The 20260-nt window shown below is 40.2% G+C and overlaps 1 protein-coding gene and 1 long non-coding RNA gene across 13 annotated transcripts in view; one reads left to right on the top strand and one right to left on the bottom strand.

Annotated features, from left to right (window-relative positions):
- Positions 1-5994, bottom strand: part of LOC143840220 (uncharacterized) — a 61584-nt gene extending 55590 nt beyond the window's left edge. The window contains exon 1 of the long non-coding RNA XR_013232075.1: positions 5862-5994. This is a non-coding gene — a long non-coding RNA (uncharacterized LOC143840220). The remainder of the gene's footprint in view (positions 1-5861) is intronic.
- The window catches only part of INPP4A (inositol polyphosphate-4-phosphatase type I A), a 102163-nt gene that overhangs the window by 77359 nt on the left and 4544 nt on the right, over positions 1-20260 (top strand). For 5 of the 12 annotated variants that reach the window (XM_077343458.1, XM_077343463.1, XM_077343459.1 and 2 more), the window contains 8 exons: positions 1720-1752; positions 4391-4563; positions 5644-5767; positions 5948-6074; positions 6730-6870; positions 7535-7632; positions 9978-10090; positions 10653-10807. In XM_077343458.1, the coding sequence (XP_077199573.1) occupies positions 1720-1752; positions 4391-4563; positions 5644-5767; positions 5948-6074; positions 6730-6870; positions 7535-7632; positions 9978-10090; positions 10653-10807 (964 nt within the window). Of the gene's footprint in view, positions 1-1719; positions 1753-4390; positions 4564-5643; positions 5768-5947; positions 6075-6729; positions 6871-7534; positions 7633-9977; positions 10091-10652; positions 10808-13619; positions 20242-20260 lie in introns of those variants that run through there. The other 7 variants (XR_013232070.1, XR_013232069.1, XR_013232071.1 and 4 more) reach the window with 4 other exon arrangements.

Below are 20260 nucleotides of genomic sequence, written 5' to 3'. Positions count from 1 at the left end.
TGGAATCATAGATTCATAGCGTTGGAAGGGACTTCCAGTATCATCTAGTCCAACCCTGTGCACAATGCAGGAACTTTCTGTTTCGCTGCCGTGTCTGTTAATACACGATTTAAAATTACAATCTAAGGAGCTTCATATACATTGTTTCTGAAAATGCAATGTTCAATATTAGTTATCATGATGGTCGAAGTAATATTTTGCCAGTAGCTGGTACTCATCTTACATATAGTTCTGAAAAACCTATATGAAAAGTCCAAGAGAGGAAACAAGATTGTGAAATGCAGCTTCTGATTTGCTTGGACTATAGGCTTTTGACCTCCCAGGATGTTTCTGCAGAATTCTGTGGAGTGTAGCCTCCTTGCCACTCCCCTCCCACGGCAGCCCCAAGTACCCCTAGAATGCATTTTGGGGGTGTAAACATAGGAATGTTTTTTTTTTAATAGTTTGGCTAGTGAAATTGCAGAGATACCGCGCTCTTTCAATGCCTCAAACTGCTTTTTAAACTTAAGGATATTTAAACGCACTTCCTGGCATTGATAGGAAGGACCTCTGAAAAAATTACATAATCAGTACTTTTGTATAGTTTGCAGAATAATCAGTGCAATGTGGGCTTCCAGGTTTTTTGGTTAGCACCCTTCTGCTCATGATTGGACACAGGATTCAAGCTTTTTTAAGGCTCAACAATTCTGTAAAATATGACCTGAACATTTCTAAAATAATACATGGAACCTCAGGATAATTTCACGTGTCAGAGAGTATGTACTTCTTTGAAATGTCATGGTCAGTCTGTGCTCCTGGATAAGCATAGGCATAAAACACATATGTTCGCAAACATGTGGGTTGTATTCACCCTCGACATTTCGGGTGTAAGCATAAAGCACCTTACACCAAAAAAAGTCATGTGTAAACATGTACTTCGGGTTACTTTATGCACTGTACATATGTTGTTAATGTCCTGGTCTCCTGTTTAGCTGCGTTAATGCAATCCATTAAGCTGGTGGTTCTCAAACTCTCTTTGAAGCTCATGCTGCAGCAGCTGGTTCACCACAGAGATTTATTTTTGTCCACCATGGTAATCTCTTCTCCTCCTAGAGCTGAATCCTATGAAGCGCAAGACCCTTGCAGAAAGGGATATCCCTCCTACCACAGTAGTCCATTTTGAACTTCAGAAAAGCTGATGCCTGAGATTGGGGTGCCCATTCAAATAAAAAGCAGCATGGATGAGGAGGCTGCATGGAGGCAGGTGAACTGGACAAATTCACCCCTCCTAGTTCATCCACCACCTGCTGTACAAGAAGCTCCACTGCCGTAAGAGACCAAAGTGATTTCACCCACTCTGTCCCCCATCCTGTGGCTTTTTATGTGCTTTGGTCTCCTGAGTCCTGGCATCAGACTTTCATGGGCAAAAGGGACCTGCTGGAGAATGGGGATCATGAGGGGAAGACCCATTCATGAATCTGTTCCATTTTTGCTAGGTAGGATCCAGCTTCTAGTTTCCAAAATAGTTCTTGTGCTTGGCACAATGTCCTTGTGACAAGTGAATGCGGAGTAGGACACAAGCAGAAGGAGAAGTGATCCATGAGACAGCCCTGCCTACAGTGGTAGTCCAGGGGGTCAAAAATGTTTGAGAACCCCTGTACTGAGCATTGCGGTTGTCTGTGTTTAAAATGTGTTGCTGCCCCTTAATCATGCATGTGTTGCACCTCCATTTTTGTGCAGATTGCAGTCCCGCTCCTGAAGAGTCCAGCCCAGGTATGTGTGTTTTGGTTTCTACCCATTCATGCCTTTTGCTTTAAAAATATCTGCAAACCATGCTTTAGTTTGTGTTAAACACAGCTGAAGCCGTGTGATATTCCACTGAGACTGTCAAGTTAGTAGGTTGGAACCTTGAGGGCAGAAATCCTGTCTTTTATGCCTTTTTATTGTTGTATCTTTGATACGTTGTAAAGATGTGAAGGCAGTCAAAAATAAGGCAATAAGAAGCAGTCAGAAATAGCTGCTGATTGTTTGGTTAAGGCCAATGTTACCTGTCCCCTGCTTAACTTATTTGCTAGTGGCTGAAGAACAGAGCTAAAAGTGGTCTTCTAGCATATGTGAACAGAGACTATGGCCAACCCGGTCCGATGTCATCTTAGAACTCCTTTAGTGGTTGCGACATGCCTCTCAGTCATTACATCTAACCCATTTAAATTGGCAGGAAGAAGTTTGCAGACCAGAAATTGGAAACTGCTTGCTTCTACTTACGTAATAATGACATTTTAAACACCCTTGTTGTTAGTATTTCACTGGTTCTTTTCAGGATATAGACTTTGAGGTGTTTAAGAACGGTGACTGTTTTTCTCCTGGAAGATGGGTGAGCCAAGAGCAGTTCCAGCCGTCCAGTTATCCACGCCTACCAATTTGGATTGGGCCCCATTATTCCTGCATTTCACATTGATCTTGGGTTGTTTGTGCATTTTAAGTCTCTTTCTTGCTCTTGCGAGTGGCTCTTTAGCATCTCAGTGGACGTTTTGTTTTAGTTTTTCCACAATTAAAAATATTTGTTGATTTACTTTGTGTGTGGGTGAGTGAGTTTCCATTTGTTTTAGGTATGTTGCCAGGTACTAACTTTAATTGCTGAGAATTTCTGTCCATCTTTCAGGACTGTTTTTAAATAAACAGTTATTCATTTCTTAATTATGAAAAAGCAATCTCTGAAAGACTATTCTTGGTTGTTAAAAAAAACAATTTGTCTGTGAAAAGCTCTTTGAAGCAAACACACTTGTCAAAGAATAATCTTTATTTTTCATTACAAAGATAGATATCTCTTTTAGAGGATCAGATTGTTTTGGAAAATCTGTTTCATAAAAAAGAGCTTTCCTGTTGTTAAAGTAATCCAACTTTGGGCTGAGAAATAGAGCCAAATAATCTTCCTGAATTTATTTTGTGGGATTCTCTATTTATGTGTTGGAATATGGATTTAAACTGTCTCATTGCTTTATGATATTTTAAAAAATAAGTTTCCATAGCTGCCCTTCTTTTGGAGAGTTGTCAGGGAAACTGAAGTCGTCATTCCTTCAAGCTTTAACCAGTGTTTGTTCCAGTTACATTCTGATGCCTGAACTGTCCCTTTTCTATCTCAGTTCAGTTCACCAATGTTTATATGGCCCAAGCTGGTAGTGGCGTAGTTTCCAGGATGGGGGACCATTTTGTTCTAATACCACAATAAAACAGGCTAAAATAGAACTTTGTGTCTTTAAAAATAATGACAATATGTATTTGCAAGTTTCTTAAGCAAAACATATGCCGTGTTATTACTGCCAAATAAAGGCTGAACACAATTTCTAGCCATTGTTAAAATTAAGACTATAATTATTAAAATTAATAATATGTGGAACTGCTTTGGTCAGAGTCAGGAAAATGGTTTGCTCATCAGCTGTGCAAGCAGCTCTCCAGGGTATGGCCAACTCTGCAGTCCCACATCTTACCCAGTGCCTGGAGATACTGGGTAGCATTCTTTGGTCTTATACGTAGCATACTTTTGTAGTCTCTTCTAGAAGTGTGCAGTTGGCTGGGGTTTTTTACTGATATTTTTTGGTTGGGGTCTACTGGAAAAAAATTCAGGATTTCAAAATAATCTGGGATTTTTTGGAAATCCTGAATGGGGGGGGGGGGTTAATGAACCCGAACAAAAATATGCCAATTAAAAAAAATACCAGCCTGATCCTGGAGCTAGCTTGGCCTCTCCTGCAGCCCAGTATAAACTAAGCTCCAGGTGGAGGCAGTACAGGTTCTGGTACTAACCTTTAAGGCCCTGAATGGTCTGGAACTCCTTTACTTATGGGACCACCTCTTCCGCTATACCCCTCCTCAAAGAACTCTTAAGATCCAGGGAACATCAGCTGCTCAGCATCCCTGGGCCAAAAGAAGTAAACCTGGCATTGACCAGAACCAGGGCCTTCTCAGTCCTGGCTCCAACCTGGTGGAATGCTCTCCCTGAGGAGATTAGGGCCCTCCAGGACCTTAAACAGTTCTGGAGGGCCTGAAAGTTCTGCTAGCCCTATGGCCAAGAAATTAACACCGAGAAAATGCTGGCCTCCCTACCCGTAAAACAGTAACTAAACCATCCAAAAAACCACCAACCCGCCCAACAAAATCAGGCTCCCTCTGTAAGTCTAAGGAGACAGTTTATAAATTATAGTTAATATATAATTTAATTTATATAATTTAATTTAGGTGTTCAGAAAACTGTTTATCAGTGCAAAGTTAATTGTATGAAGGAATGGCGGGTTATAAAAATAAAGTTGTTACTGTTGTTGTTATACTAGAACGTTTCTTTCTTAATCGTAGATTATAAAACTGCCCAAGGATTTTGTTGCTGTTTCACTCTCCTCCTTTGTCAACATTGTAGGCGAATGGAGTGAGGCTCTTTACCCACTGCTGACAACACTCACAGACTGTGTGGCCATGATGAGCGATAAGGCAAAGAAAGCGATGGTCTTCCTCTTGATGCAGGACAGTGCACCTACGATAGCTCTTTGCTTGAGCCTTCAGTATCGTCGGGATGTTGTGTTTTGCCAAACCGTAAGCAAGAAAGTGGTGATGTACTCATTAGTTAGACGTGGCATGTGTTTATGAATATGGGAGATTAAGTTGGAAGACTGTGACAGAAAACAGAATTATCCTTTTTGTATAAAAGTAGAGTATGTGTTAACAAAGGATGCTAGGCAGATGTAGAACCCATGGAGTGATCATGACAGCCATCCTAAGAACAAGTGCACCTCTCACTACACAGGGAAAACATTCCTAGGAACATCTTGAGCTCCAAGGATTGTTGCCTGAGTACCCACTCATCCACCCCACTCCATTACTCAGAGCTAAATGCCTCTGATGCAGCATTTGTTTGGACTTGCTGCTGCAAAATACAGAGGCATGCACATTAGTGGCAGAGCTTCCACCCAAGGGGCTTGCCGTGTTTTTTCCTCCTTCTTTCTCCCCTGACTTTTCCCTCCACGAGTGCTCCACAGTGAATCCACACTAACTCTCAGGGTTGTGGTTGTCACCGCTGATTTGATGACTCATGTCTACTTTTCTGTTTTTGTTTTCAGGCAGGCTCCGTGTGGGTGTTATGAACATTTGAAATAGATATGTAGCAGTAGACCATTATAGCACTATAGCAATTACCAGTTTCCTTTTAAAGATTCAAAAAGAGCCCTGGTTGGACAGCAGGGCAATAAAATGCAGGAAAAATGGCATTGATGTGGGCAGCATCTTTGCAGGGCATGAAAATGTGTACTATTCTTTCCATACAGTGTCATAATGTGCCTGGACCTCATTCTTACCAGAAACAGGTCTGGAAAAAAAAACATGGGATGGGACATCCTGTAAACATGGTGATTATAGCACAAGGTCACAATAGAAACTAAAACCTCCCCCTAAAAACCCACCACTGTTTGGAAGTCATGTCAGAGGGAAAACCCCATGTTAGAAGAGGCCTAAGTTTCATTCTCAAGGTTCTTCTGTTAGAAAGCTTCTTGTCTGAATACCAAGTGCATTAAAAAGCCACAGAGATTTTTGCACTCAGTGTGTTCCAAGTGACAAGAGAGTTCTGAGCACCTTCAGCAATGGCCTTCAAGTATATAATTTCCACATCATCTTTTGCAGCTGACAGCCCTTATTTGTGGCTTCATCATCAAGCTGAGGAATTGCCTCCATGATGACGGATTCCTGAGGCAGCTGTACACCATTGGCCTGCTGGCGCAGTTTGAAAGCCTTTTGAGCACTTATGGTAAAGAACCAACCAACCCACCCATAACCCCCCCCCCCACCCCCTAAACTAGAACACTAAATATATAGGTTCATCTATGGATGCATTTACTTACATTTTCAGTCCTTAATCAAGTTTGTGCAGCAGATTTCCACCTTTTCTGTATAACAAAAGACTCCTCTTCTCCCATTATTCACTTAGGCGAAGAGCTGGCAATGCTTGAAGACATGAGTGTGGGGATAATGGACTTAAGGAATGTAACATTTAAAGTAACTCAGGCCTCGTCAAATGCGTCTGCTGACATGCTGCCAGTCATTACAGGAAATCGGTAAAGATAAACCAGGAGGGAGGGAGAAGTTGTGAAAGCAAGTCCTGGTGAAGATTAGGATACTTGAATAACATAAACTGGGCAGAAATGGGCTTCTTTTTTATAGAGGAGGCTAGTTTTGATCAAGGATGTACTGTTAATTTCATATGTACAGCTGATAAGCAGCTATGAAATGTGTACCAAAATTAGCGTTTTGTCATATACTCTCTCTATGAACATCCCTGATCATTTGCAGGGGAAATATTATGGGTGATAATGGGGGAACAGAAATTGGCTTATTTCAGCCTTGGTCTGGAGAAGAAAAACAATGCTTTCACACATAGAAGTCATGCCTCTGTGGGTATTCCATTGGAATGTTCCATTGTAATGACATAAGAATGGCTCTCTTATTTTAATAGCAATTGAATAGCAAAGCTTCTCCATCCAAATAAGCTCAGAATTGGTCAAACCCATGGCTGTTGAAGAGATTTGATAACTTTCTTGAAGTACAAGAATCACGTCATCCAGAGAATAAGTGGTGCTCCTTTACATTCATTGATTATAGTAACTAAAGATGACTGGAAATTAATCTTGCTGAATGTATGACAAAGAATATAAATGGTACTCTAAAAGACAATCCTGTTTAACAATCTTTTAAAATTCTGCTTTAAATTAGTGATGGGTTTAATGTGAGAATCCCATTGCCAAGCACCTTATTTGATGCACTGCCCCGTGAGATCCAGAGCGGCATGCTGCTGAGAGTTCAGCCCGTGCTCTTCAACGTGGGGATCAACGAACAACAAACCTTAGCAGAGAAGTACGTATAATAGTATTTTTAAATGCTTTGTGTTTAACTGTGGTTATCTAATTTATTCAGGAGTATATTGAGTTAATTAAGAGGCGAATCCAGTTAATTACCTCTTGATTATCCAAGTGATGGTTTGGTAATAAGTTGGATGAAGACAAGGACCTGTTTGAAGTATTCTTTCTTTCTTTCTTTCTTTCTTTCTTTCTTTCTTTCTTTCTTTCTTTCTTTCTTTCTTTCTTTCTTTCTTTCTTTCTTTCTTTCTTTCTTTCTTTCTTTCTTTCTTTCTTTCTTTCTTTCTTTCTTTCTTTCTTTGTTGTTGTTGTTGTTGTTGTTCCCTGCGGCTCGTGGCGGGTTACAAAATCCTAAAATCCCCATTAATAAATATGGGTCATTTATTTATCTTATTCTCATCTACTTCTCATTACCCACCTTTATAATTCCTCTGCTGTATGGGATCTGGCCCGCGTAGTATTAAGTATTGATCAGCTGTGACCTTTGTATCACTGAATCCTGTTATGAGTGGACCTGGTAGAGTTTTTCAGAATCTTATTGAACAGATTTTAAATTAAATGAATCTAATTAGTAGTAACTAACTTGGTCACAACTGGGAACTGATCTTGGGGAGAAAAAACTATTTGTTTATTTGCTAATCTGCCATATTTGATCTTTAAAGGTTTGGGGACACCTCTTTACAAGAAATTATTAACATGGAAAGTTTAGTGCGGTTGAATTCCTATTTTGAGCAGTTCAAAGAAGTTTTGCCTGAAGATTGTAAGTGTAAATTCATATCCAATACGTTGGAATTCCATTTAAGTAATGATATTTCTGTAAAATATTTTTGTTCAAAGTCTGTGAAGCACAACAACCAGTGCTTCTTGAATGCACTAGGACAGTGGTCCCCAACCTTTTTATCACCGGGGACCGATCAACGCTTGACAATTTTACTGAGGACCAGGGGGGGGGTAGTCTTTTGCCCAGGGACGTGACTGCTGCCGCCTGAGCCCCTGCTTCGCTTGCTTTCCCGCCGGCGCCCCTGACTTCCCGCTTCCCACTGTGGGGCGCTGCCAGCAGCAGCTGTGCAGTGCAACGCCGAGTGGGAGCCCCAGCCATGGCAGCCGCTGGAGAGCACCAAAGGTGAGCCAGCGGAAGAGTGGCAGGGCAGCTCCCGAGGCAGCAGCCGGGGAGGAGCTGCAGCCCGGTACCGACTGATCTACGGACCGGTACCAGTCTCTGCACCGGGTGTTGGGGACAGCTGCACTAGGACATTCTGATTTTAGAAAATTCTTGATGTACTCAAGAAATGATAGGATTTCAGCTAAAGTTATTAAACAAAAGTCAATGGAGATTAGTCCTGTCTCAGTTTCACGGCACACTGTTATAATGTCTTAAAGGACTGGCAGTATACAGAAGCTCAAACTTGGTGTCACAGTTGAAGTCCTGGACCAAGAAAGTCTCTGAACATAGAAGTAATATTTCTCACAAGTGAATTAGTGCTTTTCTTGTCCAGTATTTCACATAATATAATCACAAACCCACAGATTTCAGGTTGTGGATACTATTTAAATCAGACAGGAGAGATGATAGAAATTTAGTAAGACAAGGAACAGCTTGGATTTTGAGATTGGGACCTTGGATATGAAAGGGTTAAAGGACAACATTACTTGGCATTCATTCCTACAGATAAGGATTGGCACATGCCTGGACAGCTCATTCAGTTTAATACTTATAGAAGGAAAAGTAACATTCTAGTGATAACCGAAAGGTCAGTGATTTTAGGCCATTTCATCTGTAACATCTAAAATTAATTGCAATTGGGTAATATGATTATGTATATAATATAATTAATGTCATATTATACTCTATGCACGCTCTGTTATGTTTTTGAATATTTATAATATATATTAATTTTATACAATTATGTATTGAATATTGTTTTTATTATTACAGTGATATCCACCTGAAGAAGCTTGATGTAAAATGCATTGGGGTTTCACAAATATTAAGGACTAGAAGTAAGGCCAGTTGTACAAAAAATAGAATGGGCTCTGGGCCATCCACGGTTCCTTTCAATACTCCCCCCCCCCCCAGTCTGTAAAGGTAGGGAGGAGAGTATTGAAAGGGACTGTGGCCTGCCTACCTAATGTGGGGGCCTGGTTCCTTTAAATGCTTGCAAAGGCAGGTGGGGAGTGTTTAAACCAAGCAGGGTTCCTGTGTTACAGCTGATTAAGACATTTCCACGGGCTGTCATAATCAGTTCTAAGGTGGGGAGGGGGGTCCCTTTAAATGCTTACCAGCCTGCCAAGGCAGGTGGGGAGCATATTAAGGAGGCATGCATTACAGCTGATCATGACAGTCCTCCAGGGCTGTTGTTATGCAGAGGGATCCCTTCAAATGCTCCCAGCATTAGTGTGTAGTGTTTAAAGGAAGCTGGATCCCCCCTGTGTTACAGCTGATCATGACAGCCCCACGGGGCTATCATAATCAGTTGTAACATGGGGAGGTCCCTTCAAACACTCGTGGCCTTGGTAAGGAGCATTTAAAAACAGCTGGATCCTCCCCCCCCCCCAATGCTATAGCTGATCATGGAGAAAGTTGAATGCTTCCAATCACCACCCCCCCCATACACACCTTTTAGTGTTTAAAGTACCATTCCACTTTGACTTGATACATGATTGGAGCAAATTAGATATAAACTTGCCTGCCAACCATCTTGTGTAGTTTGAACCTCAGTGAAGAACAGGAAGATGAGTCTCTGCTTATTGCAACATTGATAAAAATTAGTGTTCCAGGAAGGATTCAGATATTTCCAAGAACACGCACAAACATTCCTTATGTGTTGCGAGCAATTAATGTTTAAAAGTACTTTAATAAATAATAAAAAGATTAGTAAGTTGGTGTAGTTTCCAAGACTCTAGCTCCTGGAGTACGAAATCTGGTAGTGATTAATCTAGGTCACAGTCGTTCCTATCTATAAAACATCTAATGTATTACAGAAAATATGGCCCTGCTAAGCATTTATTTTCATGCGTGATACAACGCATACCAGAGTAAATATTGACAATCAAGGAGGAGGAATGCTCCTGTTTAGTGTTTTTGTTGTTGTTTTTTAATTTAAGGTCTACCTCGATCTCGTAGTCAAACGTGCCTGCCTGAACTGTTGCGGTTTCTGGGACAGAATGTACATGCAAGGAAAAATAAGAATGTTGATATTCTTTGGCAAGCTGCTGAGGTATTTATTGTTACTTCCTTATAACAATACTTAGGTGGATACACACCGGCTACTCACTTTGCCATTTATCTGTTCACCTGAAGCTAGTGGAAATCTCCCTCATAAATTCATAAAGAATGTATTTCTTTTAAAGGCTGACCACATTGTAATGCTGCACTTCCCAAACTCTGTCCAGTCTCTATTCCACTGTCTATATGGCTTACTGCCGTAGTAGTCATGGAATAGTTTATTTATGTATTTTATATTTGAATTGATTGACTGCTGCTCCCAGCCATGCCAGCTTGAGGCGGTTTACAGATAAAAGACCCATAAAACAGCACAATCTCATTTGTTCCCTCCCAACCCCGTCCAGTCCCTGTTCAGCCCACTTACTAGCCTCCGGAGAGGTCATCTGCTCTGATGGATGGGCATCCAGTGGGCTTCTACAGGAGGGATCTTCTTTAGCCCAACCTCAACCAAATGCCTGGCGCAAGAGCTCTGTCTCACAGGCGCTGTGGAACTGTGGTAGTTGTATTGTCTATTGACCCTGCAAAGAAGACTGATTGCTGATACACTTTTCTAGATTTGCCGCAGACTTAATGGTGTTCGGTTTACAAGCTGTAAAAGTGCCAAGGATAGGACTGCCATGTCGGTGACTCTGGAGCAGTGTTTAATATTACAGCATGAGCATGGAATGGCTCCTCAGGTCTTCACACAGGCGCTGGAATGCATGCGGAGGTAAGAACTGGTCTGCTGACTGACTGGCCACTTGTTCCTTATCCTGGAGCCGTGTAAACTGCAGATGAGTGACTCTCTCAGTCTTTGACAGGTAGAGTCATATGCTAAATAAGGAAGGATGGTAAATTGCCCCAACTACAGCTGCCTGATATACTTTAGATCTCAATATGTTTGAGATGAAGAATTGCCACATTTAAATTTTTTTAAATCCCTCAAAGTTGAACCCAGTTGGTAAGTTCAGTTTTTTGTCAGTTGACTGGACAGTTGCCAAGATAAAAGAAAGGAATTGCAAAGCAGACAATCTTTTCTGATCTGCCGGTTCAAAAGATTGTAAACTGAGATACTACCTCGCCTGCCACTTTGTTGTTTCGCGTCATTTCCTTTGAGGTGATCGGTGTAATTATCTGCTTTGTGATGGATGCACATCTGCAGGTTGCACTGGTTTGCTATGCTTTATTTTCAATAGCGATTCAGTTTGTTCCTTCCGCAAGTTGTCATTATGTTTCATGATGCAGCAGTCCAAACCCATCACAACTTGTCAGTGTACTGTTGTCATACCAGTTTAACTTCTGTTTTCTGAAGCAGCAGACATGTTTTCAAAATTAAATTCTTGTTTTTTAAAATAAAAACGAATCTGTTCATGTTGTCCAATACATTGTTTCAAGCACTGCTGGAGAGCTCCAATTTCACATACCAAAAAAAGAAAGGATAAGAAATCCAGTTTCAGTCTTTTATCGGTGTGGTTCAGCACTACTGTGGAGTCCTGTTTTCAGCATTCACTCTTGCTGACTGTACTGTGTGTCTTTTCACCAAATTCTCTAAAGTGTTCAATTCTCTTATCCTTTCTGTATGTCTTTGCTATTTGACCTTTTCTGAATCTTCAATGACCCATGAAAAAAATATTTGTTGCCAGTTAAGTGTTCATATTTCTGCCTCTTGGAGCTTGTCCATAAACCATAGGATTCCATGAAGTTCAAGTGACATGTGATTAAACCAAATTCAGAATATATTATGCTGAAGATAGGAGAATAATGAAACATGCCCAAGTGTATTTTCATTAATTTTTCAGTAGTAGTTTACGGTTTGTAATTTTTAATCCCCCCCAAAAGAAAATTAATGATTTTATGTTAAGACTAATTCTGTGTTGAAAGTGCTGAATACTGACTGGATGGCATTTAGTATCTTTGGGTCAAATATGGGCTGGGGGGGGGGGGGCGGAATCTCTTGTCACTGTATTTTTTAGAACTTTTAAGAGAAGAACTATGGATGTTCATCCATAACAAAATTTGGAACAAATAAATGTTGGCATTCTCCTGCAATTCAAATATCAAATAAAAATTGAGCAAGAGGACATTCCTTGGCTTGATTGCCCGCCTTGCTAGCATAAATTTGAAGAGAGTATTCATGATCTTACTACACAATTACAATAGTTGCTAGCTGGTTGTTTGACAAAAGTTAAACTAGAGTTAATTTATATTGCTTAAAATGAACATAGCTCCCTAATCCAGTGTCGCAAAATAGCTGTTTTTGCATAAAGGTAGTATATTTATATAGGTACTCTAATCTAATACTCACTTTTATAATTACTGAGAGCCTGATAAGGAACTAGGGGACAACAATTTTGGAATCCCCTCCCCCAAGTCTTCAGTGCCCTCAGGGGCTTGAACAGTTGATTTTCCTTGTATCCATTTTGTCCCAATAACTGACTCCCAACTTCTCTAAATTCTTTGCTCAACTAGAGCATTTACAATCCTTATCAGGCCAGTTTTTAGAGTCTCTTCTCCTTTGTTGTTAATTTACAAATTTTCTGCATTCTGCAGAGCCTCTTATGTACACCCTGCAGAGCTGGCCAGTTCACTAATTAGATAAAATGACAATCTGGGAGCCTGCAAGGCTTTGCAAGAGGGGGGATAAATAATTTGGAAATTCCATCCCCCTTCTTTTATAGCGGTGATATTATCTGTCTTCAGCCCAAATCATGAAGAAACAACAGTAGTCAGATCTAATGAGTAGGGGTGCTTACCATCTGAACACAAAAGAACATTTAAAATGAAAATCTAATTCTGAAGATGTAAAATTAAATGGAGGAGTCAAAATTATTATCTCAAATGTAGGATGGATGAAGAATCTTTGGTGGATAAGTCATCCTTTCTTAGCAGGTAGCATTTTTGGTTGATAAAGAGGCCAATTTATCATGCTCATGATTTTTTTAATGCCTTAAAAAGTATTTTTAGTTTTAACCAATTTAATATTTTAAAGTGCCTATATTTAGTAACTAGGTTATTTTATTAATTCAGTACGATTCTCATTGAAGAATTATTGAAAGGGTCAAATGCTATAATGGTTATTCATGTTCAGTTTTCTTTTCAGAGCTCAATTTCTTTGCAGCATGTGGAAGCATGGCAGAGTAGCATGGGACATTGCTTGGCCAAATGAGAACATGAACATGGAAAACCATTGTTGTTCAACCTACATGTATTTATTTTCAGTAGACTACAGTATTCTCTCTTATTTTCTCTTTTTATTCTCTTTCTCTCTCCTTTATTCTGTAATTGTGCCTTTTATTATTACTATTATTTTAAATTGGCACACCTTCCTTCTTTCTTTTACTTAACACATTCTGTTTTCTGTTGGGGCTTCTTCAACATTTTTTCTCCTCTTCCCTTTATTCTTTCTTTGCCACCTTACGGTTTTCTTTTTGTTGTTTTGGTACACCCATTGCATGGCATATCTTTTGGGTACACCCACTGCATGTCTGTGTTTCTTCCTTCCTATTATTTTTGGTTCTCCCCAAACTTCTTCCTTTTCACAGTATTGGAACGCGGGAGGTAGTCACCCAGAAGAACTTGTGTGGCCTGGTGCCCATCCGGGATTTCAGGCTAGACCCCAGTCTTCTCTACTCCATTCCTTTGCTAGCTCTAAGCCCCAATTTACTGATTGTGTGGCTGTTTCTGAGCATTGCATACCTGGTGGCCAGATTACGTTGCAAATGAAGATATTAAAAGCAAACAAAGCAAAAATCCAATGACATGCCAGAATATTTATCGCCATCTGGTACCTATTTTGTCAAAAGAATGTGTCATAGCATTGTCTGCCAAGAATTATTATTATGCCTTACAATTTTGTGTTTCTATTGTGCTAAACTTGTAAATACACATCAGATTATTTTATGAAAAGGAATTGTATTGAACGCTTAAAACGGTTGTTACACTTTCAGTGCTTGTAACATAGTCTGACAGCATACCCGTTACCTCGGTACTTTAGCTAGCCTGAAGATTAGTTTCTCTTACCAAATATTTTTCAGGCATCCAAATCCTTTCTCTCTCATGCACTTTTGTTCCACACGTTTCATGTACTCTAGAGAAAGGAACCCTGTCTAAAAAATTTGTACCTTTTTTTGTATATTCTTAAACGTATGTTAGTCTTTCATATTAACATGATAGAAGATGAAAAAATGTGGGAGTTTGTAACACATTTGTCTGAACAATTCTACCTTTCTAACTTGAACTTCCAAGCATAATCTCTAAATTAGTATATAGAACCATGCACTTCTTCCTTTGTCATGCTTTTAAATATGTTGCAACATACTGTATCAACTAAAAAATAACTTGAATTGCAGTATACTGCATGCAATATACTTTCAGTATATTTATATATATACTTTTTTATTGTATCAAAAAGGGAAAGGTATGTAGAAAGAGTAACTTACTAATCATCTGTAGTTCCATTTGAATCTTCTTTTGGAAAAATATTTTTATAATATGTATGATGCCATCATAAGTTTACTACTGATGTTAAATATTGCCATAAAAAGTTGCACTAATCAGCTATTAACTTTAAGATAGTTCTGATGAAATAATCTTAAATATTGTAAAGATCCTAATATACATCAGAGACTGTTCCCAGCCAATCACACTCAATGTTAAACGAGAATTAATTTCTACCATTATTAAATGTATTTCTTTAAATATGTAAACATCCAAGTTCAGAAAACACAAAGCAAATACTAAATTTCCATTTTTGTGATTAATTTTATTAGGTAAAAAATGGTTAGATATTAAATACCAGTTATGTGGCTGAGAGAATTCCAAGTGTCATGTTCTGTTGTGCTACAAACTACACAAACTTAGGTGTATTGGATCAAATTAATTTTGACCGGCATAAGAGGTGGCTGTAGCCTCCACTACTGCTATCTGTGGATTCATATAATGCTCCATTGTGCCTGGATCCCATGATGCTCCAATAACTTCTGTAAGAAGCAGTCATGTGAGTTGGGTAGCTGATAACAGTTCTTTCACATATCAAAATTACCTTCCCCTTGGGAAGCCGTGATACTAGTGTTTAGAATATTCTGATAAAAATAGTTTACAAAAAGAAAATACAATCTAAAGCAAATAAAACATCAAAACACATTTGAGAGAAGGGCCCAGACCAGCCAAATTCCTGTTCTAAAAGATTTTTACAGAGTTTTGAAAACTCTAGCATGGAAGCAGAGCTCAAGAGTGAAGGTTTCATCTTCAGAAATGAGCTTCTAGAAATTATTACTAGGACAGCCTGTTCCCATCTCACACTGTCTAAACAATGTGCTTAGTGAGCAGTGCATATTAACTAAATGGTGAGGTTTAGGGCAAACTGAGAAAAAGGGAAAGGCAGGTATGAAGGTAGCAGGTAAGGTTAAAGGTCAAAACACAGCTTGAATTGTGCCTAGGAGCAGATCGAAAACAAATACAACTGATTCAGAACAAGTAGAATACATGCACATTTTTTCTTTAAAATATTGATGAGATGTAACTATGTCTGCTCGCCACTTGACTCACATAGGAGTGCATTGTGCCAGAACACTTGTGTCAGCAAGGTCACTATTTTCCGTCAGTTTTACTGTCACGTAATGCATGACGTCTTGACCGAAAAGATTAACCTGTTCATTTGAAGATAGTTTCAAGTGGGTAGTTGTATTGGTCTGCAGTAGAAGAGCTATTTTGAGCTCTTTGCTTCCTTAAAGACCAGCCAGATTTCTGGGGTATAAGCTTTTAAACCTCCCTTCATCAGATACCATTCATTTGAACTTGCCATTGCATATACTAAGTTGTGTTTCTTGGGGAAAAAAGAGTAGGAGTCTGCTCAACCAGCCTTTGAATCACAACAGTTTGCAAGGGCATACTTTACAGCAGGGGTAGTCAACCTGTGGTCCTCCAGATGTCCATGGATTACAATTCCCATGAGCCCCTGCCAGCATTTGCCACTTTGTCACCAGGAGTGAATAACCCCCCCTGCCCCACCAACCAGATTGGGAAGCTTTTCTAAGCCAGAAAAGTATTTTTAATACTTATTTTTCTTCCTTCAAGCAGCTACAGATAATTCATAGGTACGTTTGGTAGGCTGTATGATAGATCCCCTCCTCTTCTGTCGGATGCTGAAATAATAGCTGCTACATATATGTGCATATTGGAGCCCTGGAATGATCTGGGTTGCACCATAAGGTTTGCAATTTGTAAAAGCATGTACAGAGTAACCTGAATACATTGAACATGACAGTAGTTCCTTTATAATCAAAAGGTACTGTGCCTTTTTCTGTAATTGTAGCTGTTTTTTCCTAGAACAGTTTTGTGCTTTAAGAGGGAACACAAGTGACACTGAATTACATGAAACGTAATCAAGCAGATACAGTAAGGAATTAAGAGTTCCAATACAATGTTTGAGGAAGGAAAATAAAACCATTTACTTGTGAAATTAAACCACATAAAATTGTGCTTATAGGATACAGTTAATGAAGTTGGTTAATCCCAGCTATGTAAGAATATGTGCATAAGCCAGATAAAAATCTGTAAATGTATGCTCTTCTTGATTTCAGTATAAGAGAATGTATAGGCTTACCTCACAAACTAAAATCAAGAGGTTTTTTTAAAGCTTGTTTGACTGGGTTAGGCCTCATATTGAAATAAATGATTTTTAATGAAAATCTCAACTCACCCTGGAAATAAAGATGCCATAGCTTAACAAGGAGCATGTTAATTGTTGCTGTCATTAGTCTCTAAACTATGAATAAATTACATCTTGTCATATGTTTGTATACTGTCTTATAGTGATGCTCTAGCATGAAATCACTCTCATTTTCCCTTGTTAACTTCTGTGTGTCAAAAGAACCAAAGAAAGAAAATGGGAAAACATTGTATGATGGTCTAAGTTAATATATGTCTATCAAAATTATGTGCTTCCTTGCTGTATATCTGTTCTGGAAAGCCATCAGTTTTTCAGGAAATTGAATGGACTTTGCAGTAGAGTTCAAAATTGAATGTAGAAAGTGCAATTAGAGTTTAGAAAGTATTACCATTAAGGCAGCCTATTCTTAGCACTGCCTTTCTCAGGACAAGACTTTCTGCTTCAGTACAGATTGTCAAATGCTGCCAATGGTTGAAAGATCAGCTAGCAGTCTTGCATATACTACCTTTCCCATCCCAGTCATCTTAAATTTCCCTTGTAAAATCTCTCTTTTGTCACAATTTTATCCTGTTTTTCCCCCTGAAGAGGGCAGAGCCAAAATATGTAATTCTTTCCTCCTTCATTTTACTCTCACAACAATTCCCATGAGATGGGTTAGGCTGAAAGAGAGATACAGACAGACAGAATGTCCCAGTGTCACTCAGTGAACTTCATTGCAGAGTGGGGATTTGGATCCAGGTCTCCCTGATCCTAGTATGGCCCTATAATCACTAACCACAAAGGCTTTCATCAGGCCTTAACCATAGTTTACCATTAAAGGTAAAGGTATCCCCTGTGCAAGCACCGAGTCATGTCAGACCCTTGGGGTGACGCCCTCCAGCGTTTTCATGGCAGACTCAATACGGGGTGGTTTGCCAGTGCCTTCCCCAGTCATTACCGTTTACCCCCCAGCAAGCTGGGTCCTCATTTTACCGACCTCGGAAGGATGGAAGGCTGAGTCAACCTTGAGCCGGCTGCTGGGATTGAACTCCCAACCTCATGGGCAGAGCTTTCAGGCGGCTGCCTTACCACTCTGCGCCACAAGAGGCTCAGTTTACCATTAGGTATCGAAAATACTGACCCAAATTCCTCTCAGAGCCTGAAATTGGTCTGCACATTTTGGATAAGAAGGAACAGGGTTAGTGTTAACCATGATTAGCAAGCACTAGGCCAGGTGTTTGGAAGCAGTGACAGAATGGTTCGAGCAGAGTCGCCTGAAACTCAACCCCTCCAAGACGGAGGTCCTGTGGCTGGGGGGAAGGGGGCGGGAACAGATAGCGCGTTTACCCACCCTAGCAGGGGTGCAACTTACCATCGTGCCCCAAGCTAGGAATTTGGGTGTGACCATTGATGCCTCCCTGACTATGGAGGCTCAGGTCAAGAGAGTAGCGGGCCAGGCATTTTTCTACCTTCGCCAGGCCCGGCTACTAGCGCCCTACCTGTCCCCTGACCACTTGGCCACAGTGATCCATGCGACAGTCACCTCCAGAATAGATTTCTGTAACTCGCTCTACACAGGCCTACCCTTGTCCCTGATCCGGAAACTACAGCTGGTACAAAATGCAGCTGCCAGGGTCCTCACTGGAACATCTTGGAGGGCCCACATCCAGCCGGTGCTGAGGCAGCTGCATTGGCTGCCAATTGCTGCCCGGATCCGGTTCAAGGTTTTGGTTTTAACCTTCAAGGCCATACGCGGGTTGGGACCCACATACCTGAGGGACCGCCTACCGCTCTATGCCCCCCACAGGGCCTTACGCTCTGTGGGTGAGAACCTGTTGGTCGTCCCCGGCCCGAAGGAAGCGCGCCTAGCCTCGACCAGGGCCAGGGCTTTTTCAGTCCTGGCCCCTACCTGGTGGAATGAGCTCCCGGGCGATCTGCGGGCCCTGCGGGATTTGTCAGCTTTCCGCAGGGCTTGTAAAATGGAGCTCTTCCACCAGGTCTATGGTTGAGGCTGGGGTCAGCAAATCAGGGACATCGCTCCCCCCCTAGGAGTTGGAGTGTACGCTACTCCCCTATCCTTTCCTCTTCACCTCTTAATAATTGGGGGAGGGATGGGATTTTTAGCCGCCATGTTAGTAGAGTGATGTTTTAATGGGAATTTTAATGGGATTAGTTGTTGTGACCCGCCTCGAGCCTATCGGGAGAGGCGGGAAATAAATCTAATAATAATAATAATAATAATAATAATAATAATAGGGCTGGCACACTAGTCAGTTGTCCTACAATTACTTGACCACAAATATTCTATGAAGCCAAGGCTATACATGGGCAGGTGACAGCTATCCTTATTGTTTCAGGAGGATGCCATAGTTTTTTAGTGAGGGCAAGAGTATGAGGTCCTTTTGCCCCAAATCCCTACAACCATCAGGTACTGCCCAGCAGCACAGAGAAGCTTATCCTACCGGCCAGCTGCAGTAATTGCCTCTGTACGTTTTCTTTAAAGAAGTCATGTTACTTGATTTTAATTTTGAAACTGCCGTATAGACTGACCCTGGTAGTAAACAATAAAAGCCAAAGGGAAGAAAACTGTTTAATAAATTGTTCAATAGTGATTTCTTACTTACAATTTTTGTAATGTGAATGTCATTGTTTACACAAAAGTTAAAATATTTGACTAGTATTAAATTTATTGACCAAATCTTTTTTGACCAGTAAAATAGCCACCCTAATATATACTTATAAATAAATTATTTAAAACCAGGAAGGAAGTGGAAATCTGTACCCCGGGGGGGGGAGGAGAGGAGAAACGACGACACACACATATGATCCCAACGCCCACTGCTGTTCTTCTAACCATCATCTGTAATCAGCAATATTCCTTCTACAGTAGGCAAATATGAAGAAAAGATTACATTCAAAAATGCTTTACAGCTTTCTGGTATATGTTGATGACTATAATAAAAATATTGTCCAAACAATTTAGCAGTGTCAGAATTTGGGGATTGTGATTCGGTGTGAAGACAATAGACTGATTACACACTATTTATGCATGGCAAATTATCCAGTTATTCTTCTAGCTCTCAGTAAAGCTCTTGCTAAACTGATATGTAAGAAATCATAGTTATTGAAAAGCATTCATTTCAAGAGTAGCATTTTCTTTAAACTCATTTATCCCATGGTGGCTTGGATCAGAGTTTTAGGGCCCTATATGCAATGAAATGACCTAAAACTTCAGAGCACATGTATCATGAAATTTATAGGAGCATCACAGAGAGAAATGTGCATTGCAACTAGATACACTGCTGCTTTTTAGAACTGCAAGACTTAGTAGCCAGACATAGCATGTTTCTACTTCATGTTCATCATACTTGCATTGTTTAATAACCCACTGCTTCCAATATTTGCCATGGCAAATGATTCAAGCACTCATTATAGCATTTTAATGTCATGAAATGACCAGCTCATGTCACCCTAGCCAAAGTATTTTAATTTTTTTTGTTTTGTTTTTACTGCTGTCATTTTTGTGCTTGTCTT

The sequence above is a fragment of the Paroedura picta genome, chromosome 6, assembly GCF_049243985.1.
Source record: "Paroedura picta isolate Pp20150507F chromosome 6, Ppicta_v3.0, whole genome shotgun sequence".
Taxonomy (NCBI): Eukaryota; Metazoa; Chordata; class Lepidosauria; order Squamata; family Gekkonidae; genus Paroedura; species Paroedura picta.
The sequence above is the reverse complement of the archived record's forward strand: the minus strand, read 5'-3'. Positions and strand labels throughout refer to the sequence as shown.